At 43.3% G+C, this 27,942-nt stretch overlaps 1 protein-coding gene across 1 annotated transcript in view; it reads left to right on the top strand.

The window, feature by feature from the left end:
- Nucleotides 1-6,820: 6,820 nt before the first annotated feature.
- The window catches only part of LOC140717263 (ras-related protein Rab-21-like), a 28,451-nt gene continuing 7,329 nt past the window's right edge, over nucleotides 6,821-27,942 (top strand). Inside the window, exons 1-4 of the mRNA XM_073030657.1 lie at nucleotides 6,821-6,960; nucleotides 12,649-12,708; nucleotides 19,083-19,190; nucleotides 22,594-22,657. Coding sequence (XP_072886758.1) covers nucleotides 6,829-6,960; nucleotides 12,649-12,708; nucleotides 19,083-19,190; nucleotides 22,594-22,657 — 364 coding nt within the window. The 5' untranslated portion in view covers nucleotides 6,821-6,828. The remainder of the gene's footprint in view (nucleotides 6,961-12,648; nucleotides 12,709-19,082; nucleotides 19,191-22,593; nucleotides 22,658-27,942) is intronic.

Here is a 27,942-nt window from a genome sequence, read left to right as displayed (position 1 = left end):
ACTTTCTCATCAGGAGACCACAGTCAGTATGGATCGTTATTAACATCTTCTCCTTGCTGACAATCAACAAAGGCACATCACATGGATGCGCACTTAGCCCTCTGCTTTACGTACTCTATACTCATGATTGTGTGGCTAGGTGTGGCTCAAATATCATCTATGCATTTGCCGATGGTTCAATTATTGCAACAGGGAGGTACAGTATACAGGAGTGAGATAAATTGGCTGGATGAGTGGTGCTGCATCAATAAATTTGCATCCAACGTCAACAAGGTCAAGTAATTGATTGTGGACATTAGGAGGAAGTCAGGAAAGCATGCACGTTGAGGGATCAGCGGTGGAAAGGGTGAGCAGCTACAAGTTCCTACAAGTCAACATCTCAGAGGATCTATCCTGTGCCCAACATGTTGATACAATTACAAAGAAAGAATGCAAGTGACTTCTCTTCATTAGGAGTTTAAGGAGTTTTGGCATGTTACCAAAGACTCTAGCAAATGCCTACAGATGTAGGGTAGAGAGCATTGTGGTTGGTTGCATCATAACCTGGTATGGAGCCTCCAATGCAGAGGATTATAAGAGGGTGCAGAAGATTGTAGACTCAGCCATTTTCATCAGGGGCATAACCCTTCCTGCCATCGACGGCAACCTCAAAATGCAGTGACTCAAGAAGGCAGCATCCACCTGCATCGGGGACACACCTCTTTGAATTATTTTCATCCGGAAAAAGTTACAGGAACGTGAAAACCCACACTCAACTTTTTAGGAACATAAACCAACAGGTAAATTGAGGTCTACTCTGCAGACCTAAAGAACAAATCAAGCTATTAGACAAGACCAATGTGGTCTATAAAATCCAATGCAAGGGCTGCAGCAATTATTCCGTTGGCCAAACTGGGAAAAAACTATCCACAAGGATCCTTGAATGTCAACTGGCTGTGAAGTGGCATGACCAACTCTCCCTAGTCTCTTCCCATGAAGATCGAGAGGGGCACAAATTCGACTGGGTATCAGTGAATGTCATGGCGCAAGTAAGCACGTGACATGCTACAGAATTCCTAGAAGCATGGTTTTCAGCAAACAATCTATAAACAGATATGTACACCTCGATCCCGTCTATAAGCCAATGTGGGCAAAATTCCAGACAACGCACAGAGTTTGCCATGCAACCAATCAGCAATGAGACCCCCTCCCTACATCACAATTGAGCTTCCATAATGACAGCCAATCAAATAATTAATATATAACGGCCAAGCATTCGGAGGACACACCACAAGTGAACAGTGCACTGTTGATGTCTCCTCAAAGAGTGATGAAAGGTTTGCAAATGGATCGCTAAGATCACAGAACAATTCACTTTCAGAATTTTCAGAAACAGTTTCTTCCACTCCACCACCTGCTTTCTGAGTAGTCCATGAATCTATGAACACTATTAGCCTTTTGCACTGTTTATAGCAATATTTAAATGTCTTACACTGTCCTGCTACAACAAAGCAACAACAGAAATCACGATGTGATCAATATTCACTGTCCAGGGCCAGCAGGCCTTTCTTTTTTGCCAAGCAGAGCTGAAATTTCTAGAAGTCAAAGGGTCGTTTTTGAGTAAGGTAAACTTCCAAACAATATTCTTCGTTCAGCTTCTTCTTGTAAACGGTAGCTAATCTTCAGTTCTTGATGTACATGGCAAGCAACAGTCAGTCTGAAGTTAAAGGGACAGCTTTGTAAACAAACAACACTGTCCATATATCACAAACTAATACCCCACAGCAAGAGGGTGATTATTCAAGAGTTGCAGTGTAAAACAATGAGATTATTTAATTGGCCTCGTTTCAAACCAGACAATATGACTAGGTTATTTAGTTCAAAAAGCTTAGAGACCAGATTGTTACTATCACTTAGAACATCAAATAGCTGATCTGTTAATAGTTGGTAGGCTTGTATGCGGAGAGAGTCAGCTTCACAGCATTGTGGGTACCTAGCTAATCTGTCTCCAGAAGCTTCTCGACTGTGTAAAATGTTTCTGTAAACAAATCATATATGTGTGAAGTCACCCAAGTAGCAAAAAAACCCAGTATAAATGTAGAGAACAGTCAGGCCTATTAGCAATTGTTAAAAAACATCAGGAAGAATGACAGAAAGACAAGGTGAACTGGAATCCATTCATCCGCCTTTGATTTCTGCAACAGCCGATTTATTCCTCTGCAACTCGTTGGTATGTCTTTTTAGCTTACAGGAAATCCTTTGTGTTTTAGAAGTTGTAATTCAGAAATCTTTTTAAGATAGAGAACAGTGAGCTTGAAATGTGATTTAAGAATTTAAACATGTATCACTAAAAATAAACGAACTGTGTTTAAACTACTTTGTTAGCTGGAAGTATCTTCCTGGTAGGGAGGGGCGCGGACCCACTGCTCAGATAGTGAGTATTCGCAGTTACACATGGCATGGAGGATAAACAGGGAAGTGAACTAGTCCTTGAAGGGTAGGTAGTTACAGTATAACCTCCCTTTAGTAGGAGTACCTGTAGCTATCTATATCTGATTGGGTTTAAGGTCTTCGTTTGAGTTTTGAGCTTCGTAGTCAGCAAACCCAATACCATCACAATGAGGTTACTGAACCATATGGGGAGAACCTTAACAGATTTACTGATTGCATCACTGACTACATAAACTTCTGTGTGGACACTGTAATGCCATCAAGGACTGTTTGCTGCTTCCCTAACAACAAACCAGAGGTCACTAATGATCTAAAGGATCTTCTCAATGACAGGAGAGATCTGGAGATCAAGCTTGGGCAGAGTAGCACACGGAAGGTGTGGAGAGGTATGAAGAACATCACTGGCTTCAATCAGCCTAGCTGTAGAGCCTCAGAATGCAGCTGTGAATGGGCAAATGAGTTAAACCAATTCTTCAATAGGTTTGACAATTGCCCTCCTGTTCACAACTCAGCTCCTCCATCCTTCCCCTTTCAGTTCAACAACTGGAGGAACAACACAGGCCACCACTGTGTACAAACCCTCCTTGCCCTGCATCTACCTCCACATACCAACTGCTATTGTCCCAATCTTCAATTCCCTCAGCTCCTACCTTCCACCAACTCCCCAATCATCATGGGCTCACCTTCACTACTGAGCATGTGAGAAGGGCTCTGGGGAAACTCAGACACGGCAAAGCATTGGGACCGGATAGTGTGAACCCCAGGGTCGTGAAGGAGCATGCTGAGCAGTTGAGTGGAGTTCTCCAGCACATTTTCAATCTGAGTCTCAGCCTGGAAAGGGTCCCATCTGTGTGGAAAACATCATGTGTGGTCCCAGTACCCAAGAAGGGCCAACCAAAAGACTTGAATGACTACCGTCCAGTGGCCCTGACCTCTCACATCATGAAGACCCTAGAGGGGCTGATCCTGGCCCCTGGTCAGATCAGCCCTCAGTCCCCTACCGTTTGCCTATCAGGAGAGTCAATGATGCTGTCATCTACCTGCTGATCAGAGCCTACTCCCATTGAGATAAGCATGGCAGCCCTGTGAGGATCATGTTTTCTGATTTCTCAAGTGCCTTCAACACCATACAGCCCTCAGTGCTAAGGAAAAAGCTCCGTTCAATGCAGGCTGGCACTTCCATTGTATCCTGGATAATGGACTACTTGACTGGCAGACCACAGTTTGTGCGGCTTCAGAGCCGTGTGCCAGACGTGGCTATAAGCAGCACTGGCCTCTCTGGCTCCCTGCCTGTTTACCCAGAATACCTAGGATTTTAGATGCAACACTGAGTCATGTTGTCTGCAGAAATTCTCTGATGACTCAGCAATAGTTGGGTGTATAAAGGGAGGATGGGAGGATGAATACAGGGCCCTGGTGGAGGGCTTTGTAAATTGGTGCAATCTGAATCATCTACAGCTCAACATTAGTAAGGCAAAGGAGATGGAGGTGGACTTTAAGAAAACTAAACCTGCACTGCTCCCTATTACTATTGATGGTGAGGATGTGAATGTGGTGATGATCTACAAGTACCTGGGGGCACACTTGAATGACAGACTTGAGTGGAGAACCAACTCAGAAGCTGTGTACAAGAAGGGCCAAAGTTGCCTCTCCTTCCTGAGGAGACTGAGGTCCTTTGGAATATGCAGGCCTCTCCTTCACATATTCTACCAGTCTGTTGTACATTCTTCTATGCAGTGGTGTTCTGGGGCAATGACATCAACATGGGTGATGCCAACAGGCTCAATAATCTGATTAGAGAGGCTGACTCTGTTATTGGAGTCAAACTGGATGCACTGGATGATGTGGTAGAACAAAGGACCCTACAGAAAATCCTGACAATTCTGAACAACGTTTCTTACCCTCTGCATGCCACCTTGGCTGAACAGAGGAACACTTTTAGTAATAGACTAAGACAACTGTGCTGCATCAAAGAGCGCTATATGAGGTCATTCTTACCCTCGACCATTAGGCTCTATAATGAGTCAATCGAAAGCCAAGGAGGTGATGACCCTCTCCTGTTCGACTGTTTAAGGTAACTTATTTTTTATTCTCTTCTCTTCTAATATTTGTATATCTGTGCACGTGTAATTGTATTGTGACACTGTAATTTCCTTTGGGTTCGATGAAGTATCTAATCTATCTCGTGTGGCCCTCCATTGGTCAGGGTCAACTATGGATGTTGCGTCCCAGCTGTCATACGCAAGCCAGGTTAGTACGATAGGCAGTTGCTCATGCTGCACTCCCGCTCTCCACACAGCTGATAAATCCGAAGGAACAGCAGACACCGATACTGTTCGGCACCACCAACATCGTAGGAGTTGCCAGAACTCCAGCTCCGGACTTTTCCCTCTGGGCTTACTCCCGAAGCCTTCCCCACGAATGAGTACAGCCATAAGGCAGCAGAGGTTTGAGATCAGAGTTTTTCTTCTCCTAGATGAGCTGGCAACCACAGCTGATAAGCCCCATCTGCTCGAAACGACTGGTTTTAAAGCACTAGCAATTCACCCTTGCCCCTTCTCCTGTTAGTAGAGGTGGTTCTGCGGAGCTTAGTAGCTCAGCCACACTCAAAGGCCAGGAGATCGGCTTGGTCGTCAGAGTCTATTATAGATGCACACCACTGGGAGCATTTAATAGGTAGTGGAAGCCTGTCCTCACTTCCACCCCTGGCTATGACAACCTTAAGGAACCACAATGACAAATGTAAGTGATAATAAACCTGATTCTGATTCAGAATCCTTTATTTAGGACATATAAATCAAAATATACAATGAAATGAGTCTTTTGTGTCATCAACCAACAAAGCCTAAGGATGTGCTGGGGGCAGCCCGCATGTGTCACCATGCACCCTGCTGCCAACATAGCATGCCCACAAGGGTGAGCAGAACAACTCGAGTAACAACAACACAACAGGAAAACATTTCCTTTTCCTCCCTCTCACCCACCAACCCCCTCAAACACACAGATAGGCCTCCAACTCTAGGATAGTTCCCCTCCAGACCTGCAGCCTCCAGTGGACGAGATTCTGACAGATTTACACAGTTCTTTGGAGAATGCCACCTCTCAGCCCATCTCCTGTCAGGGCTGAATCCCATTCTCCCAGTTCCACTTCTTCTATCGCATTAGCACCAAGGCATAACGTTTCACACAGGCTCTTCCTTTCTCGTGAACCACAACCTCCTTTCTTTTGTGTTTGGCAGAGCCCTGGACCAAGTCTCAACTCACACCTCAGTCCTCACTCCCCGGATACAGCAAGGTTGGAGTTCAGAAAATAGAGGCACAAAGAGACTGCAGGCACTGGAATCTGGAGCAGCAAAAATCTGCTGGTGGAACTCAGTGGCTGAGCAGCATCCATGGCTGTTGCAGATTAATTGGGAGGATTCAACCCCAAACTTGGACACTTCCTTCCCTCCCAGAGGCTGATCAGCCCACTGAGTTCCTCCAGCTGCTCAAAGTCTTCCTGGTCCTCACCATCCTCCCCACCAGCGTTCACATTCCATGGATCATTGTTAACAAACATTAGTAATGGAGAACGAGTAGAACAAGTTCAAGCAAATCCTTGATTAAACCCCAGTTTATAACCAGTTGAATCACTTTTAGAGCTGAGGGAACTCAAATTTATCTGGGGACTTTTGATTCTGACTGACTGACTTTTGACAATACTGCCTCCCACCCTCACAAACACGAGAGGTGCTGGAAATCCAAAGCAAAGCATGCTGGAGGAACTCAGCAGGCCAGGCAGCATCTGTGGAAAAGATCAAACAGTCGACTTTCCAGCCTGCTGTCGTGAATGGCTTTGACTGAGTTAACAGTCGGCAGGAAAATTAATAACTGGAAGACAAATTAAAGGGAAAAAGACGGAGGGGTCACATGCAAAAACATCGGGAAAACACACAGCTGGATTTCATTGACTGCAAGACTGGGTGCAGCAGATTCAATACAAACAGACATTAAACTAACGGGCTGTGGGCGGAGACCGGGCTATGGATGTTAAAAATAGTAGAACTGGTTGCAATTGATTCAGCATTTCCTACTGATGTTCCGTCTGTTCGAAGTGGGACTGACCAAACGGACATCTTCCCCCATGTGATGCGAGTTGTCGGCGCTGGATGGAGGGAAGTGGGTGGCGTCTCCGCCGCATTTACTGCCCACCCCGCAGCGCATCAGCTGATTGTTACCTGCACTTCGGAGAGAGGGCGCCATTTTAGACAGAGAGAAAAAAACACAAATGCTTGGTAATAGTTTGCCTGCGTCCAGTTGAAACCAAACGGCGACAGGCTTTGTGGCGATTCAAGCGTCCGTAGTGTCTGCTCTGATGAGATTTCCCCCTGCGAGCTCAGCCTTCCCGGGTTCGCGGTGATGGCGACAGCTGCTGGCAAGAGCTACTGTTTCAAAGTAGTGCTGCTGGGCGAAGGCTGTGTGGGCAAAACCTCCCTGGTGTTGCGATATTGTGAGAATAAATTCAGCGACAAACACATCAGCACGTTACAGGTGAGTGGGGTTCTGGCGAGGAGAGCCAGCGCCGTCCTCGCACACTGACCCGATCCTTTTGCCAGTGATACCTGTGTTGCGGCTGAAAGTGACCAGCGAGGAACTTGATTGTAACTAATCTGTTAGGGAGAGTTTTATATGAAACTAATCTGTTAGATATGGAAACGACTGTTTATTTGTGCAAGTGGTACAGCAATTCTTTACCGACCGTGTTTTTACGATGGATGTGTCGCTGCAAATGAAAGTTTTTAGAACACTTTGAATTTAACACATCTCATTGCAACTTTCGGAGCATAAATATGATTTTTGCGCCCTTTATCGGATAGGGTCTGTATCTGATGCTAAATTAATCTGCACGGAAGTCAATACAATATATAATGTTTTTAACGTTGAAACAGAGAGGAAATAGATATGTTTTTTTAAGTCCCAAGTTTACGACACGTTGGTGGGAGTTCTGTGTAGAGATTTTTTTCTTTCCCACCCAGTTTCAGCCTATTTAATTGTCACATTAGCGATTATTGACTGCAGTTTAGGGCGGTGGGATCACCATATTCTGGATAGTTAATTAAATATGACGAACTTTGTGCTGTTTAAAATGGGGAAACATGTCACGAAATTAGCGCAAATCGTCGGCGTAGTTTAGACCTTTTCCCCTTTATTCTTTCATGTTTTAATTTGCAGCAAGCTGTCTCTTTCAGTCTGCTCCCTTCTAGTTCAATCTCGATTCAAGCACTTGTTGTGAACGGTCAGGACGAAGTAATAATGTCTGCTACTTATTCTGTAACCCGCAACCTCAAAGTCTTCCCTCGACGTTTTAGGCTCTAAATGGGCGAAGTCGTGGTCGCGCACAGGGGTGACATGTGTGCCAAGTCAACCTGTTGAAAATAATACCTTTTTTTAAATAGCAACCCATACCAACTACTGGAGGGTTAGGCAGTATCTATGGAAAATAAACTGTCGGCCTTGCGGCTGAGGCTGTTCTTCATGACTCCGCCTGAAATGTTAACTGTTGAGCTCTTTTCCCATAGATGCTGCCTGGCCTGATGAGTCTCTCCAGTATTTTGTGTGTGTGTGTTGCTTTGGATTTCCAGCATCTGCAGATGTTCTAGTGTTTGTGGCCTTTTTAAGTAACTTTTTTAATTGCTAAATTATGCTTTCCAAAGATCCTTGTTTAACTGCATATTGTGCAGAATTCTGTATTTAATATTTTTTAGTCCTGATTCTGGTTGAGTTTTTCCTGTAATATTAAAATCCACCAGTAAAATGCTGGAAGTACTCGGCTGGAGAGAGAAATAGGGATACAGTTAACTATCTTTTGTCAGACTTGATTTCATGAAATCCTGAACCTTGAAGTAAAACTCTTTCTGCTGATGAGTATATGATATATAAATGTGTTTCTGATTAACCTTTATCAACCTCTGCCTTAAATACCCTAATGACCTGCCTTAGTCTCCTGTGGCAACAAATTCCATAGATTCACGACCCTCTGGCTAACAAAATTCCTCATTTAAATGGGCATCCTAGTGTGACGTTATGCCTTCTGGTTCTAGACTCCCCCCTACTACAGGAAATGTCCTCTTCACATCCACTCTATCTAGGCCTTTCAACATTTGGTAGGTTTCAATGCAATTTCCCCCCCTCCTCATTCTATTAAATTGCAGTGCAAGAGTTTCCAACCTTTTTTATGCCATGGAGTCTTTACCATTAACTGAGAGGTCTGTGGACCCCAGGTTGGGAAATGCCTGTAATCCAGTGGGTGCAAGCCCAGAGCCATCAAACATGCTTCATCTGATAAGCCTTTCATTCCTGGAATAATTTTCATTAATCTCCTTTGAACCCTCTCCAGTTTCAGCACATACCTTCTAAGGGGCCCAAAGCTGCTCACAATACTCCCAGTGAGGTCTCGCCAGTGCTTTTTAAAGCCTTGGCATTATTTTTATATTCTGGCCTTCTCAATGAATGTTAACATTGCATTTGCCTTCCTCACTACCAACTCAACCTACAAATTAACCTTTAGGGAATCCTGCATGAGGACTCTGAAGTCCCTTTCCACCTTAGATTTTTGAATTTTCTCCCATTTTAGAAAATTGTCCACATTTTTATTCCTTCTACCAAAGTGCACGACCATATACTTTCTGACAGTGTGTTCCATCTGCCACTCACTGGCACGTGGCACAGGCAGCAGTCCACAGCTTGCTACCCCGAGGATCCTGCTTTTCAGCTATCTACCTTACTCGTCCTGAGGAGCTGCAGCTGTGGTTATCCAGGTGGCTGGAGGTCTCACAGGATTCCCACATCTCACACGAAGAACACAACACCTCTCCTGGAGCCAGCTTCACTGTACTGACTGTGTACTAACAGACGATGAAGAAGAAACTTGCCAGATACTTACTTCTCCCAAGTCTTTTCTCGTTAAAACCCGATGAGCCAAATCCTCCTCACTTTAACACTGGCCCACTCCAACAATGGCTGCTCTGCTTGACCCTGCCTTCATTTTATTTGCTCTTGCTAATGAATTGTGCTTTGATTGGGATGCCAGAATAACGCTGAAAGTAAATCTCTCTGAGACCTGTGAGTTGCCTCCTCTCTGGCGCTTGATTCAATTTGATGGGCTGAATGTTCTAATTCTGCTCCTGTATCTTATGGTCTTAAAATTGGAGTCTTGGTGGGGGAAGACTTGTTTCCCTCATTGATTTTTGTGAATTCCACAGAACTGAGCTGTGGAGAGGAGCAACAGAGAATAGCTCGTAGAATTTGCCCACGTGCTCGTAAACATGTTTCCGTTCATTTTAGGGAACTTTAACCTATACAAATAGCAAACCATGCATGGGGTTTCCTCATTGCTTTATAATTCCATTAGGTCAAAAATTAAATGAAGCATGTCAGTCATACATCCTATGGAATGTCAGAATTAGGTTTAATAGCACTGGCATATGTCCTGAAATTTGTTGTTTTGCAGCAGTAGTGCAGTACAATACATAATAAAAACTGTAAATTATAAGTATATATAATATTTTAAAGTTAAATAATTAGTGTAAAAAAGAGGAAAAGTATACTGAGGTAGAGTTCATGGGCTCATTGTCCATTTAGAAATCTGATGGCAGAGGGGAAGAAGCTCTTTGTGAATCGTTGAGTGTGTGTCTTCAGGCTGCTGTACCTCCTTCCTGATGGTAACAATGTGAACAGAGCACGTCCTGAGTGGGGAGGGTCTTTAATGATGGATGCCAGCTTTTGGAGACATTTGCTCTCCTTGCACATCTGAAGAGGAAGACTGCAGCACAAAAGCCAGGACCAACAGGCTCCGGGACAGCTTCTTCCACCAGGCCATCCGACTGATTAACTCACACTGATTTGAGTGCATTTCTACGTTACATTGACTTTTCTATTTATTATAAATTATTATGATTGCACATTTAGATGGAGACATAATGTAAAGATTTTGACTCTGTGTGTGTGTGTGTGTGTGTGTGTGTGAAGGATGCAAGAAGTTCAATTCTTTGAAGATGTCCTGGATGCTGGGGAGGCAAGGGCCTGTGATGGAGCTGACTGTGTTACAGTGGGGGGGGGGGGGGGGGGGGCATACAAGATGGTGATGCGGCCAGTTGGAATACTCTCCACAGTACCTCTGTAGAAATGTGTGAGTGTACCAAATCTCCTCAAACCCCTAATGAAATATAGCAGCTGCTATGCCTCCCTCCTTTGCTCTGTTCTGCTCGTGTTTCAACAAGCAATGAGACCATGTATAATTGTCTGCCAGCCATAATACATACTCATTTTCAATCTAAAGTGTGGTACCAGGTGAATGAATAATTAGTTTCCCACTTAACTGTGGAGACTTCATGAGACAAAAAGCGTAGAGTTTAAAGATCAGCTTTATTAGTCACACATGTATTGAACCATACAGTGACCAACTCTGTGAGGATGTGCTTGATGTTGCCATGCTTCTGGTGCCCCTAATGTGAGGAAAGACATTCTTGCCATAGAGGGAGTACAGAGAAGGTTCACCAGATTGATTCCTGGGATGGCATGACTTTCATATGAAGAAAGACTGGATTGACTAGGCTTATACTCGCTGGAATTTAGAAGATTGAGGGGGGATCTTATTGAAACATATAAAATTCTAAAGGGATTGGACAGGCTAGATGCAGGAAGATTGTTTCCAATGTTGGGGGAGTCCAGAACGAGGGGTCACAGTTTAAGGATAAAGGGGAAACCTTTTAGGACCGAGATGAGGAAAAACTTCTTCACACAGAGAGTGGTGAATCTGTGGAATTCTCTGCCACAGGAAACAGTTGAGGCCGGTTCATTGGCTATATTTAAGAGGAAGTTAGATATGGCCCTTGTGGCTAAAGGGATCGGGGGTATGGAGAGAAAACAGGTACAGGGTTCTGAGTTGGATGATCAGCCATGATCATACTGAATGGCGGTGCAGGCTCGCAGGGCTGAATGGCCTACTCCTGCACCTATTTTCTATGTTTCTATGTTTAACATAGCGTGCCCACAACTTGATAACCCTAATCTTTTGGAATGTGGCACATGTCCCAGGTGTTCATGGGGGGACAGACAAACTTCAGGCAAACAGCGGTGGGAATTGAACCCCAATTTTACAGTTGGAACTGTAAAATGTTATGTTAACCCCCATCCTACCTTGCTGCACCATGGTCTTCATCATTAAGTTGGTAACTTAAACAGAATCAAAATGCATTTATGGGCAGATTTTTAGCATTTCCAGATGTGTTGGGTTTCTTGTGAAACTGAGCCCATTATTCATTTTACTGTCGAGGAGGTAAAGAAGCTGGGATCTGCACTCAATACTTTAGGAACAGCTTCTTTCTCTCTGCCATCAGAATTTTGAATTGTCTATGAGCACTACCTCGCTCTTCCTCTTTGCTCTTATTTATTTTTCTAACTACCGTAGTAATTTTGTTTTGTACTGTACTGCTGCCACAACACAACAAATTCCACGATGTATGCCAGTGATAATAATCATGATTCAGATTCTCTGACATTGACAGATGCTTTTATCGGTTACTTGAAAACAAATCAAAACTTTCTAAGATGAATATGGGAGTTGTCACTGTGTGATACGCTTCCAAGTCGACAAAAGTATGTTTGATCCTTTAATATGAAACCAGCAAAGATGAACAGTCTTGTACTGTTAAAGCTAATGAAGCTAAATTAGTAATGCAATGAAGTAATTAGCATTCAAATCAGCATAATTAAGGGAACATTGTAAATAAGCAGAACTAACTAACTTGGACAAAGCATGAATACATGGCTAGATTCATTCGCTTCTACCACGCCTAACCCACACGACAAATTATCCATAATAAACACCCAACACAAAACATAATACAAACAGACAGAAAATAGATAACATGGCTCCTACATGTCTCGCGACATTAAAGAAACTGAGCCTGAACACTCAAGTCTAGTACAGTGAGGTGACCTAACCAGCATGTATAAAATTCTTGTGCTTGATGTAGTCGATGCATGTAACCAGAATTCATAATACAAAATTTCTTTACTCACGTTGGTCCATAATCTCTTCACCCAAATGTTAGTGAAAACTTGAGTGCTGTACTGCAGAATTTGGTCTGACTGTATATCAAGAGATCGCTAGATCTATAAAGAGGCCTCTAGCTTTTATTTCATCATTAAATAGTAGAAATATATTTTTATTTGTAGGCATCTTTTTTGATGAAGAAGTTGAATATCAACGGGAAGCGAGTGAGTCTTGCGATATGGGTGAGTAAGAATTTGTTGTGTTTTTGGGGAGAGAATGGTGCTCATAACTTCAGGACAGCACAGTAGTATAATAGAGACACCAGAGACCATGGATGCTGGAATATGGAGCAATGGAGAGCCTTCTGGAGTAACTCAGGTCAAGCAGCATCTTTGGGAGGCAAGGAATTGTCAGTGTCCCAGGACTTGTTTATGGACATCACTGTTGGAAACACCATTGAACATCCACGTCTTTCTATTGTGTTTAGCACTGTTTCACTAGATTCTCTGCCCATAGTTGTTAAAGAATTAAAATCATGGGTTTCTTATCTATTGGACTGTTAAGGCTGAAGTCCTGCATCAGGACTTGTTATGGGGAATCTCTGTTGGAGCCCTATAGAACACGTGACTTTCTGTTGTTTTCAGAGCTGTTCTACTAGTTTCTGTATCTTCTATCACAGAATAACAATGGTTAAAAACATAGGTTTCTTATCCATTAGGCTATTTGGCACACATACGATTCTAACTCTTTATAGAGTAGCAAGGAGATGTGTTTGAAACATTGTAAACCTTTAGGTTAAATCAGTTGATCGGAGTAAAGTTAACTAAGATTCTAAAGAAACTTGAACTTTTGGTTAAGAAGGTGACTGAAACAAAATACAAGGGCCATTCCTAGTTTAAAAGGAGGTTTGTCTTTGAACTGATGGTGTTCTAAGTAAATTTATTATCAAACTACATATGTCACCATGTACACTGAGATTCATTTTCTTGTGGGCATACTCAATAAATCCATAATAATATAATAACCATGAAAGGATCAGCGAAAGACCACACCGACTTGGGTGTTCAACCAGTGTGCAAAAGACACAAACTCTGCAAGTACAAAAAGGAAGATAAAATAATAATAAACAATAAATATTGAGAACATGAGATGGAGTCCTTGGAAGTGAATCCATTGTTTGTGGGAACATTTCAATAATGAGGCATGTGAAGTTATCCCCTTTGGTTAAGATCCTGATGGTTGAGGGGTAGGTGCTGTTCCCAAACCTGGTGGTGAATGCTCAGGCTCCTGTATCTGCCTGGTGGCAGCAGCGGGAAGAGCTGCGGGGAACAGCAAAGTGAAGGCTATATTTGGTTTGCAATAGCAACTTGTTCACTCTCAGCAACCAGACTGGTATTTTAACTAAAATGGTATGTATGCAGGAGGAAGTGACTATTAGACAGGTATATGGAGGAATTTAAGGCGGAGGGTTATATTGAGGCAGGGTTTAAGGGTCGGCACAACATTGTGGGCCGAATGGCCTGTGCTGTGCTGTATTCTAATTCTGTGCTTCAGGTTCAACAACTGAATGGGAGTGAGGTGACAGTCTCCTGATTTTTCTTTTAAAAAAACACATGCATTCTTGCTTTCAAGGAGAGCAAAAACATTCTTAAAAGTGTTTTAAGGGCAGTTGGTTGTACTGAGTTCTAAAACTCAAGACCGTGAATGAAATGTGTACACACAAAATGCTGCTGAGTTCCTCCTGCATGTGTGTGTTACTCTGGTTTTACAGCATCAGCAGAATCTCTTGAGTCGGTGAATAAGATGTGGGTTTTCCCTTCTGTTTCTTTTGAAAAGAGAAAGCTTGTATCTCTGTTCAATCTGTCCACTAATTGTCGCATAATTAGTGGTTGAGAATATCAGAAAAGGTTCCACTGTTTAATTGTGGTTCACACATTCCTTTCACATGATCACAAGCAGCATTATGCAGAGGTAGTAAATTGGATTAGATATTGGCTGTGCGGGAGAAGACAGAGAGTGGTGGTAACGGGTTGCCTTCTGACTGGAGGCACATGACTAGTGGTGTGCCACAAGGATCGGCGCTTTGTCCACTGTTGTTTGCATCCATATTAATGATCTGGATGATAATGTGGTTCACTGGATCAGCAAATTTGCAGATGACGACAACAAGAGTGGGGGTGTTGTGGGCAGTGAGGAAGGCTTGCAGAGGGATCTGCATCAGCTGGAAAAAGAGCTGAAAAATGGCAGATGGAATTTAATGCAGACAAGCCTGAGTTGTTGCATTTCTGAAGGACTAACTAGGTTAGGTCTTACATAGTGAACATTAGGGCACTTGAGGTATATGGTAGAACAAAGGGTTCTGGGAATACAGGTCCATTTTCATTGTAAGTGGTGTCTTAGGTAGTTAGACATAAAGAAATCTTTTGAGACATTGACCTTCGTAAATGAATGTACTGAATACAGAAGATGGGTTGTTATGTTGAAGTAGTGTAAGACATAGGTGAGGCCTAATTTGGAGTATTGTTACCAAAACTGCATACTTACCGACAGGAAAGATGTAAACAAGATTGAAAAAGTGCAGAGAAAATTTACATGGATATTGCTGGGTCTAGGGGACCTGAGTTATAAGGAAAGATTGAATAGGTTAGGACTGTATTCTTCAGAACCTGGAAGATTGACGGGAGATTTGATAAAATTGAAGGGTATAGATAAAGTAAATGCAAGCACTGAGATTGGGTGGAACTACAACCAGAGGTCATGGGTTAAGGGTGAAAGGTGAGAAGTTTATGGGGAGCATGAGGGGAAACTACTTCACTCAGAGGGTAGTGAGAGTGTGGAATGAGCTGCCAGCATAAGTGATGCATGCAAGCTTGAGTTCAACATCTGAGAAGTTTGAATAGGCTATATGGATAGTGGTGGTGGCATCCATCGGTCTCGAGAGACCATGGATCTGCGCCTGGAGTTTCCAGGGCGCAGGCCTGGGTAGGGTTGTATGGGAGACTGGCAGTTGCCCAAGCTGCAGGCCTTCCCCTCTCCACGCCACCGATGTTGTCCAAGGGAAGGGCACTAGGACCCATGCAGCTTGGCACCGGTGACGTCCTATGGATAGTAGGGATATGGAAGGCTATAATCCTGGTGTATGTCAATGGGCATAGGCAGTGTAAGTGGTTTTGGCATGGACTAGATGGGCTGAAGGGCCCTGTATGTGCTGTACTTCTGACTCTAAAATGTGAGTGATTCAGAACATTGGTGTAAAATGAAACCTGGGAGTAAGATCAGTAACTATAATGGAGTTGTAACTGCATAGAACAAGCACAAGAAAGTCTGCAGATACTGGAAATCCAAAGCAGCATGCACAAAATGCTGGAGGAACTCGGGTCAGGCAACATCTATGGAAGTGAATAAACAGTCAGTGTCGGGCCGAGGCCTTTCTTCAACATTGAGAAGGAAGGGGGAAGCTGCCAGAATAAAAAGGTGGGGGGGAGTGGTGGAGAAGGAGGCCAGCTGGAAGGTAATGGGTGAAGCCATGTGGATGGGGAAAGATCAAGGGCTGGAGAAGGAATCTGATAGGAGTGGAGAGTGGACCATAGGAGAAAGGGAAGGAGGGGAGCACCAGGGCAAAGTAATGGGCAGGTGAGAAGAGGAAAAAGGTCAGAATGGAAAATGGAGGAAAAGTGGGTAATTTATTTTTTACTGGAAGGAGAAATTGATATTCATGCCATCAGATTGGAGGCTACACAGATGGAATATAAGGTGTTGCTCCTCAACCCTGAGGATAGTGTCATCATAGCATAAGAGGAGCCCATGGCCCGATGTGTCAGAATGAGAATGGGCCTTTCAACTTGCCTCCTCTTGCTTTAAATGTAGGCGCTCTAACATTTTGACCCTTAAAGAAAGGTGCCGGTCATCTGTCTGTCTTCCATCATCTTATAAACCTATCAGATCTCCCCTCAGCCTCTGATGCTCCAGAGAAAACCTAGGTCTGTGCAACCTCTCCTAGGGCACATCCTCTCTAATCAAGCATTCTGGTAAACCTCTTCTGCACTCTCTCCAAAGCCTCAACATCCTTCCTATCAGAGCTGAATGCAATACTCCAGATGTGGCTTAAACAGCTTTTTAGAAAGCTGCAACATAACTTCCTGACTCTTGAATTCAAGGCTGAGCTAACAAAGACAAGAATGCCATACACCTATTTTACCTTTCTACCACTTTCAGGGACTATGGACCTGGGCTCCAAGATCCCCTGGATGTCAAAAGAAACATTTACTGTTTATTTTCGTAAAATTTATGTAATGAATCTGCACAGACAGGTCCTTACGGCCCAGCGAGCCACGGAGCCCAGTAACCCAGTTATTTATCCCCAGCCTAATCACAGAATAATTTACAACGACCAATTAACCTAATAACCGGTCTGTCTTTGGACTGTGGGAGGAGACTCAAAAACCCCACAAATGCCCACAAAGGGGAAAACTTCCACACTCCTTCCAGATGGCGCTGGAATTAACTCTGAACTCCACCCCAACATGCAATAGCATCATGCTAACCATTACACTAGCATGTCTACTGTTCTGTTTTCTTCCCTCCACTGCCACCCCCCCCCCCACCCCCACCTTCCCTTCTGGAATTCTAATGATTAAAATGGACCACACCTGGACCACCAGACTTAGAAACAGTTATTTACCCCAAGCTGTCAGGCTGATCAACACCCCCATCCATTAACCCCCACCAGTGTGACTTTATCATTTCCTGCCAGTCACCTTGTGTACAGATACTCCTGTACCAAGCGTCACTTTATGTGCATCCCATCAATCTCTGTATAGAAGCTAATCTTGTGTAATTATATTTTGTGTTCTTTATGCTCATTGTGCTCATTTTTTGTCCTACATCTCATAACCAGAGTAGCAATCATTTTGCTCTCTTTTACACGTACACTGATGAATGACAAACAAACCTGAAAAATCAAATATCTCTATCTTCCCCCTCATGACAGCCTTTTGGGATAAATTGAGTTCCAGAATTTGCTTTCATCAGCAGTGACTCCACCTCAAGGTGAGTCATGATGATGATGAGAAACAGTGGAAATTCATTTTAGTAACAGGCATTTTAAGATGTGTAGTCTGTGCAATTCACTTGCGGATGCTTGTAGCTTCCATTTGGATGACCCGGTGCAAGTAGTTAGGTGGATGCCACACAAATAGGCATCCATTAGTCTCAAGAGACCATGGATTTGCGCCTTGTAAAGTTTCTAGGGTGCAGGCCTGGGCAGGATTGTATGGGAGACCGGCAGTTGCCCAAGCTGCAAGTTTCCCTCTCCACGCCACCGATGTTGTCCAAGGGAAGGTCAAGGGCCGATACGGCTTGGCACCGGTGTCGCCGCAGAGCAATGTGTGGTTAAGTGCCTTGCTCAAGGACACAACACGCTGCCTGAGCTGAGGCTCAAACCAGCGGCCTTCAGATCACTAGACCAACGCCTTCACCATTTGGCCTCGCGCCAACACACACCAGCTGTGATAATTGTATTGTCGCTCTGCTCTGCCTGGTCCTGATGACAGAGAGGGAGGTCTACTGGAGTCTGACCTTCACTGGGTTCCTAATCTCTGCACTTCATTATGCAAGAGGATACTGAGCCCAGCCTTGCTGTTCATACTCAGTACAGTATTGATGGTGGAGGAAGGGAAGCCCCTTGGAAGGAGGACATTTCCTTAGCTCTTTAATGAAAAGTCTCATCCTGAGAGCAGATGCTGCAGAGACAGTGGAATTGAGAGAAGGAGATGGCATTTTTTTTTTTACAAGGTACAGGGTGGGAGAGGTGTAGTCCAGGTAGCTGTGAGAGTCGCTTGGTTTATAAAAGACATCAGTAGATAAGCTATCTCCAGAGGTAGAGACAGAGAGTGAAAAAGGGGAGTGGGGAGTCGGAAATGGGCCAGGTAAATTTGAGGGCAGGGTGGAAGCTGGAGGCAAAGTTGATGAGGTCCGCATGGGAGAAGGAAGCAGCACCAATGCAGTCATCGATATAGCATAGGAAAAGTGGGGGTCATCTACTGTATCTGGTAATCCCGGTGTGGCCTCCTGTATAACAGTGAGACCTGATGTAGATTGGGAGATCACTTTGCTGATCTCCTACGCTCCATCCACAAGAAAAAGTGGGATTTTCCAATGGTCACCCATTTTAATTGCACTTCTGGTAATGGCCCACTCTGTCCCCCCCCCCCCCCAACATTCCCATTTCCCTCTCTCGCTTTATCTCGTTACTTGCCCATCACCTTCCTCTGGTGCTCCTCCCCCTTTTCTTTCTCCCATCAGATTATCCCCTTCTCTAGCTTTGTATCTTTCTCATCTTCCTACCTCTATACTTCACCCTTCCCTCTCCCAGTTTCATCTATTACCTTGTATTTCTTCCTCCCCTTCCCCCACCACCTTACTCTGACTTCTCATCTTTTTTTCTCTCTCCAGTCCTGATGAAGGGCCTCGGTCTAAAACGTCGACTATACTCTTTTCCACAGATGCTGCCTGGCCTCCTGAGTTCCTCCAACATTTTGGGTGTATTATTTGGTCTCACTGGCTTTCTTTGTCCCCATACCAGCATTCGTATCCAAAATGTTTTCTGTCTCTACAGGACACAGCTGGACAAGAACGGTTCCATGCTTTGGGCCCCATTTACTACCGAGATTCTAATGGTGCTATTTTAGTCTATGATATCACTGATGAAGACTCATTTCAGAAGGTAAGTTCTTCATTTTGCTTTATGCTAGTTGTATCAATTTGTGGTATCTAAAGGACCAACTCTAATCACTTCCCATACCTTCAATGTTATGAGCATTTCCTTTATAATAGATATGAAATACAGGGTTTAAGATGGTGCTGGTGAACCACAGCGACTTCTGGCTGGTGGTTTATGAACCATGGAAAGCAAGTAAATACTTTGTTAATCACTCTTTATTTGGTAAATGACTATCGCGAGCAATCATCTGTTACTTCCCTTCAGACTTGGAGACAGTTCAATGTGGCAGAACGAGCAAGGCAGTGGGTCCACCGCACTGAGTGAGGAAGGCCCGAGGTTTGATCAGTTTAAGCAACGGGCCGAATCAAGGCGGCGGGGTCCAGGCCCCAGAGTGTGTTGGTGCGACTGAACCCGGTGTTTGGATGATTTGGGTGCTGGGCCAAACACAAAGGTCAGGGTGATTGGGTGGGCTGGTTCAGCTCGCTGCTCCGTGATGCTTACACGATTCTGTGCTGAACTAAGGGTCTAGAGATGGACTGTCTGTGGATGCCAGTTCAGAACGTTACTTGCTTGTGGTCATTGCATGATTTGTGGTGTGTTTTTTTTTGCTCATTGGATGTTTAGTCTTTTTTTAATGGGTCCTTTTGGGTTTCTTTGTTTTGTGGTTGCCTTTTAGGAAATGGATCTCAAAGTTGTATAATGTATACATACTGAACTTTTAACTTTGAGAAGGCAGGAGAAAGAAGTTGAGAAGAAAATGGATCAGCCGTGGTGAAATGGTGGAGCAAACACAATGGGCCAAATGGCCGAATTCTGTTCCTATGCCATCTGGTCTTGTGACTGTCAGATATTCCATTACTGCTCCCAACATGCCCTCAAACTTTCTCATGACAGTTGTGAAAGAGGGCATTGTGATTTAGAAAAATGTTAAACCTCGTAGAAAATTTGGTTGTGGTATTTTTCTCCCTCCCAAGATTTGCATAGGGCTTTTCATACCGGATCAGTTAAAACTGTCCAGATTTAAAATCTCTGATGTTGAATGAAGGTGCAAGAATGTAGAGCAGCAGCATCCGAGGGAACAGGGGGTGGATGAGGGGAGACAGAGTAAAGTAATTTTAAAGCGGGAAGCTAGAGAATTCTTGGCTAAATGGTGGTGGCTGATGGGTAGTATCAAATCTGTAAGCATGCCAAAGTTGCTTGCCAGTTATTGCGCTTCTTCTGCACATCAAGGTCTACAGAACAAGAGCTGTCTCAGGAAACGCACACAAAATGCTGGAGGAGCTCAGCAGGCCAGGCAGCATCTTTGGAAAGGAGTTCAGTCGACGTTTCGTGCCGAGACCCTTCATCGTGGAGGGAAAAAAATGAGTCAGAGCAAGAAGGCGGGTGGGGGGAGAAGAGGAAGAAACATAGGTGACAGGTGAAACCTGGAAGGTGGGGGGTGAAGTAAAGAGCTGGGAAGTTGATTGGTGAAAGAGATACAGGGCTGGTGAAGGGGAATCAGATAGGAGAGGACAGATGGCCATGGAAGAAAGAAGAGGGAGGTGATGGGCAGGTAAGGAGATAAGGTGAGAATGGGAATGGTGAAGCACATAATTCTCCGTAACTTCTGCCATCTCCTACGGGATTCTACCACCATGCACATCTCTCCCTCCCCCCACACTTTCTGTTTTTCGCAGGGATTGCTACCCACGCATCTCCCTTGTCTGATTGTCCCTCCCAATTGATCTCCCTCCTGGCACTTGTTCTTAGAAGCAGAACAAGTCCTACATCTCCAGCATTTTGTGTGTGCTGCTTGGATTTCTAGCATCTGCAGATTTTCTCTTGTTTGTGAGCTATCTTGGGGAATTGAGTTGGATCTTTGTCTGGCATAAAGGCTTTGGGCTGAATGGCCTCCCATTATGCCATTGATTCAAAGTGGTGAATGGAGTTAGGCAGGATCGAGTGGTTAGCTCCTTATGTATAGATTGTAGTGTAAATTAAAGTGTGTAGACCTATATCTCACATGGAACAGTAAGATGAATTGTCCTTTAACCTGTAGTAGAAGGGAAAACTTATTCCTGTGGTGGTGGGGGGGCGTGGGTGGAATCAATTCTTTAATACTTGATCAAAGCACCAGTGCTCAGTGCCATATTCACATACTGCACAGCATTTTTGAGTTATTAAATCTTCAAGTACTGAAGTGAACACTTGGCATTGACATTATCTTCAGCTCATGATGTGTAACTAAGCCCATGTGTGTCAGAGCTTTTCTGAATATCCATCTCATCCTTACTTTGCGGTATCATATGAGATAGGTGGAGGATATTGGTGAGATTGTCAGTTACTGGAAAGAATTTTCTTTCAAAAGCACCAAGGCTGCCTCCAAGAAAACCGCAGCTTTGACATAGAGGTTGGAAGCTTGTGTGCCTCAATGACCTGGAGAGCTACATTTTCTGGAGTCAGGGCTTTATGCTTTGGCTCTTGGTAGGGTCACCCATGCCAACATGGCAAAGAATAGAAGCCAGACTAGGAATGGTCCACCAGTCCTCCAGGTTCGGAGGTTCAGCTCAGGGCTAATGACCATGACTGGTAAAACGAAATTATTACGGAAGCAGCAATGAAGAATCCTTCTACATCTGAGGGTGACAGTATTCCATAGTCTCCACCCAGAACTTCCTTGGCTGACAATAAAATCCGAGAGGAAGCTACTGACATGATGAAGGAAGCCCTGAACACCACCAGAGATGGAGGACCTTTATTGCTGCCCTAAACACAGTGGCGTAACAGGTAGTAGAGAAACCAAGGTCACCAGTAAAATATTAAACAAGTGAGTATCACCGCTGGCCACTGAGAGTAAGCAAACCCTGAGACTGACAAAAATGTTCACAGATCACTAAATAAAAATTTTACCTTTGGGGCTGAGCTTTTTGGCAATAACAAAAGTATGTATAAAATCATATTTTTGAGTTGGTTGAGTTTGTTAATAGGTCATTGCCAATTGGTGGGGGGGGGGGGAATCTTTTAAATGGTGTGGAAAATGTTTAGGCACTTTGCAAAACTAACAACTGCACCACAAGGTGACCTGCAGAAAAATCATTAACTGGAAGATCTTTTAAATGTAGAACAAGGTTTAAATTGGAAGAATAGCATGGATACATTTAAAGAAGAAAATTGATATACCAAGAAGAAAAAATGAGCTGTTAATGGAGTAGACTCTTTGGCCTATTTCTGCTCCTTGTCTTGTAGCTTAAATGAAAATGAGAGGTGGTTTAGTGAGGAGAAGAAATGAGTTAAGACCATGGGTTGATTAACTCTGTTGTAAATTTTGATCTATTTTTGACTCTTCCTGTTCCCAACTCTTGTATGGGCTTCAGCTACTGGTGTAGAACCATGCCAAAGTGAATTGAATATCTCTCTAACCCTGCAGGTGAAGAACTGGGTGAAAGAGCTACGGAAGATGCTCGGTGGTGAAATCTGTCTCTGTATAGTCGGTATGTGACTTTCAACACTTGTCTCCTGTTAAAGCTGTGTTCTATATCATTGTACACAATTATTCCTGAACCTACTTCAAGAGAGTTCTCCATTTCCCTCCCATCCAGTCTGTTAGACAAAAATTCCCTAAGTATGGATGTTTTCTAGCAAGATGCTTTTGTTGGACTGGTAGAGTTCATGTGGTGATGCTTGGTACAAAGTCCTGTATCTCCTGCCCTGACTGTAACGAAGGAATGTATTGTGGGATTTGGAGAGATGCCCTCTTCTCACTACAACCATTGGACAGGAGGTACAGAAAAGGTAAGATGGGGAAACATACCCCAGTCCTTGTAGAGGGATCAGGAGTGGAACGAATGAGCAATTTCAAGTTCATGGATGTCAACATCTCTGAGGATCTATCATGGACCCAACATATCAATACAATTACAAAGAAGGCATGACAGCGACTATACGAGGGGTGATTGATAAGTTCATGGCCTAAGGTAGAAGGAGTTAATTTCAGAAAACCTAGCACATTTATTTTTCAACATAATCCCCTCCTACGTTTACACACCTAGTCCAGCGGTTGTGGAGCATATGGATCTTGGTCCTCCAGAAAGTGTCCACAGCATGGGTGTTTGATAAGTTCATGGCCTAAGGTAGAAGGAGATGAATTATACAGCTCTTGTTACATGCATATGCAGTTCAGCTCTTTGAGTGATTATGCAGAAAGTTTGAAGTTAATAACTCATCTCCTTCTACCTTGGGCCACAAACTTATCAATCACCCCGATGTATTATTAACTGATGAGTTATTAACTTCAAACTTCCTGCATAATCACTCAAAGAATTGAACTGCATGTGCATGTAATGAGAGCTAACTTATCAATCACCCCTGCTGTGGACACTTTCTGGAGGTCCAAGATCCGTATGCTCCATGACCGCTGGACTAAGTGTGTAAATGTAGGAGAGGACTATGTTGAAATATAAACGTGCTAGGCTTTCTAAAATTGACTCCTTCTACCTTGGGCCACGAACTTATCAATCACCTCTTGTATTTCATTAGGAGTTTGAGGAGATTTGGTATGTCACTGCAGACTTGTGGAGAACATTCTAACTAGCTGCATCACTGCCTGGTGGTGGTGGGTTGTTGGGGGTGGGGGCTACTGCACAAGATACAAGTAAGCTACACAGCATTGTAAACTTAGTCATTTCCATCATGGGCACTAGCCTTTTGTATCCAGGAAATCTTCAAGGTGTGATGCCTTAAAAAGGCGGCATCCATCATTAAGGACCCCCATCACTGAGATCGTGCCTCGTTTTCATTGCTGCCATCAGGAAGGAGGGACAAAAGCCTGAAGGCGCACACTCAACTATTCAGGAGCAGCTTCTTCCCCTCTGCCATTTGATTTCTGAATGGACATTGAGTCCATGATCACTACCTCCACTACTATTAAATTTCTATTTTTGCACTACTTATTTAACTATTTAACATACTTGCTGTAATTCAGTTTTTTTTCTATTATGTATTACATTGTACTGCTGCCACAAAGATAACAAATGTCATGACATGCTGGTGATATTAAATCTGATTCTCATTACGGATTAGATGCCCTCTTCTCGCTGTTACCATTGGGTAGGAAGTACAGAACATCACGTTATTGCTGATGAGATGGCCTCTTTGCATACTACAATAGGTACAGGACCTCATGTTATCAATAAGACTGAGGGTTTCCACCAGGTGTCCTGGTTATCCCATATGGTAAAGAATAATCCTTGGGCACAAAACAACACATTTCACAGTCCTTGTCTTTTAAAAGAAATACTGTTTGAGTTAATTAGCTGCTGTAATGTGGCACTGGTGTGGATAGATGGCCGGATACTCTAGAGGGAGAACAATGGGCGTGAGCAGGAGGGAGAAGATGACTGGGGATTGACGGGAGTGCTTTGAGAGTCAGCACAGCACATGGATTGACTAGTTGCCTCTTGTGACAGAAATGTTATGAGAAAAGGACTCAGTCTTTACTAAATAGGCCCTTGCACTAAACCTTTCCTCAGGGACTGTTTATAGGAATGTGGGAAGGACGATGGGCTGCAGGAGGGGTAAGCTGCTGTTTCTTGAAGTTTGATGGCAGGATGCCTAAATATGCTGTTTAAGAACTGGCAAATTAGGTTTATTTGCTTCATTCAAAGTACATTTATTATCAATGTAAGTATGCAGTATACAACCCTGAGATTCATCATCTCCACAGGCAGCCACGAAACAAAGGGAACCGTGGAACCCTTTCAAGGAATAATGCCAAACTTTGAGTTTGTGCAAAACAAAAAGTGAAAAAAGACTAAATTGAAAGAGTCCAGCCATATTCAATTCGGTGCAGCTCAGTTTAGTTCAATCTAGCATTGTGTTCATTATTTGCAGGCCGTCCCGATCAAAATTGCCCAAAATAGCAACCAAAAAAAGTGACCAGAAACACATGATGATGTCCTGGATGGTGTAAATAGATGATGGAATTGATGGCTTTGTTGCAAAGTTTACAGATGTTATGAAGATGGGTGGAGGGGTAGGTAGTTTTGAAGAAGTGGAGAGGCTACAGAAGGACAGATTAGGAGAATGGGCATAGGAATGGCATTCAGAATACAGTGTTGGGAAGTGTATGGCCGTGCACTTTGGTAGAAGAAATGAAAGGTTGACTATTTTCTAAATGGAGGAAAAAATACGAAAAGACTGAGGTGCAAAGAGACTTTGGGGGGGGGGGTCCTTGTTCAGGATTCCCTAAAGGTTAATTTGCAGGTTGAGTCTGTGGTGAGGATTGCAAATACAATGTTAGCATTCTTTTCAAGAAGACTAAAATATAAAAGCAAGCATGCAATGTTAAAACTTTATCAAACACTGGTGAGGCTTACTTGGAGTCTTGCGAGCAAGTTTGGGCCCCTTATCTTGGGATGTGCTGAAACTGGAGAGGGTTCAAAGGAGATTCACGAAAATGATTCCAAGATTGGCATGTCATATGAAGAGTGTTTGATGGCTCCTGGCCTGTATTCACTAGAATTGAGAAGAATGAGGGGTGAACTCATTGAAACCTATTAAATGGTGAAAAGCCTTAATAGAGTGAATGTGGAGAGGATATTTCCTATGATGGGAGAGTCTAAGACCAGAGGACACTGCCTCAGAATAGAGAGGAGTCCTTTCAGAATAGAGATGAGGAATTTCTTTTAGCCCAAGAGTAGTGAATCTGTGGAATTTGTTGCCACAGGCAGCTGTGGAGGCCAAGACTTTATGTATATTTAAGGTAGAGGCTGATAGATTTTTGATTAGTCTTGACAAGAAGGGATACAGGGAGAAGGCAGGAAATTGGGGCTGAGAGGAAATTTGGATCACCTGTGATGAAATGGCAGAGCAGACTCAATGGGCCAAATGGCCTAATTATACTCTTGTATCTTATGGTCTTGTACCTGTCACCCTCTGTGTTTGGGGAGGGCGGGGAGAATGTTGTCTATCGGGTCCATTTAAAAGAAAGAATAAATAAATACATTTTTTAAAATTCTACTCTTTATATGACTCTGCTTTGAGCTTCCCTGTTCTGGGGAAGAGAGTTCATAGTGACCAATTAACCTGTTAATGTGCACATTTTTGGGTTGATACTGTGAGAGTGTTGGGGAGGAACTGGAGCACCTGGAAGAAAGCTGTGTAGTCATAAGGTGAAGATGCAAACTCCACACAGGGTGTGAGGTCAGCATTGAATCCAGACTTCTGGCATTCGGAGGCAATGGCTTATCAGCTGGTTTGTCCATTAGTGTTCATGTGATGGTTGAATTGGTCATACAAGTGCATGCATTTGGTGTTGTAAATTAATGTTGTCATTTTTGAATAGTTGGACTATGCCATGCTCTAAATATTAAACAAATTAGTGTCTTTGCAAAGAGCTATCTACCCTTCAATTTTAAGGTTCAACTCCAAAGCAAAGTTGGCTTTCAGTTAGAACCTATTTTTGTTCTGAATTCGATCTTAAACAGTTTTGGAATTGATCCTTGATTTTTAAATTATATTTAAAAAAAACTTAAAACCTTTCAACAGTTAAAAATTTTGGTGTGGTTGTTAGTGGAAGAATTATTCTAATTTATTTAGAGATGCAGCTCAGTAACAAGCCCTTCCAGTGAACAAGCCTGCCTTGCCCAATTAAATTCCTATGTCCAATCAACCTACTAACCTGCATGCCTTTTTGGAATGTGGAAGGAAACTGGAACACCCAGAGGAAATCCATGTAGTTATTAGGAGAACATACAAACTCCTTACAGATGGTGATGGAAGTGAACACAGGTTGTTGGCATTATAATAATATTTTACTAATCCAGTGTTCCCCAACTTTTGTTTTAGCCCAAGGCATTTCTATACTTGCCAAAGCCCTTGCTCCCCAACCTCCCAGCACTTTCATACTTGCCAACAGCCCTCTTAGGTACAATATACTTTCTGCCACATTCACAGTCCGAAAAAGTCTACCATATGTTAATATGAGAAAAATGATTGCTTTAAAATATTATTTGTCTTTAAACCTACCTTACACAGTACCTGTGTGCTGTACAGCAGCTTCAATATCAATGAGATCCTTGAGCTTGATGGTGTTAGCAAGAGCGGAAACATCTGGTTCAAGTTGTGACAGCAAATGTCTCAAGTCCCCACGTGTAACAACATCCAAGCAGATTGTCTTTTATGAGTATGTGGTTCACTGCACTGAAGCCTCTTTCAACAGGATGGGAGGATGGAAATGCAATGAAGAGCAGCTTGGCTCTTCTCCAGAGACCAGGAAACTTAGTATGACAGTGTAGTCACACACCACAAAAACTGACATTTTTGGAAAGCATTTTTGCTGCTTCATCATTCTGAGTTTTTATAATTTCTTCTTGCAAGCTCTCTTCTTGTACTTCCATCTTGCAAAGAAATAGGGTAATTACCCAGTCTGGAATTTCCAGATCATTCAAATCCTTGAATCAATCCTTCTTCAGTGACTGCAGATGTAAGCAGTACTCTTGCAAATCAACGTCTGTGAAAGAGAGTGCCAAACTTTCCATGCAGGCAATCTGTGAGAACCACTTTCTCCCAACATTTTGCTTATATATTTCCAATTTTCTGATGAAAGTGGACACTGCACTTTTTGCCCGGAATAAATTGAAATTCTCACCCTGCAGTTTCATATTTAGAATGTTCATTTTGTCATACAGATCAGCTAGGTATGCCACATCTCCACGTCTTGTTTCCCAAGCTCTTGTCGACTTTGAGCAAAAAATTCAACCAGTGTCAAAAAGATCAA

This window comes from Hemitrygon akajei, chromosome 27 (genome assembly GCF_048418815.1).
Source record: "Hemitrygon akajei chromosome 27, sHemAka1.3, whole genome shotgun sequence".
NCBI lineage: Eukaryota > Metazoa > Chordata > Chondrichthyes > Myliobatiformes > Dasyatidae > Hemitrygon > Hemitrygon akajei.
Note: the sequence above shows the minus strand (reverse complement) of the source record. Positions and strands in the feature narration are given on the sequence as shown.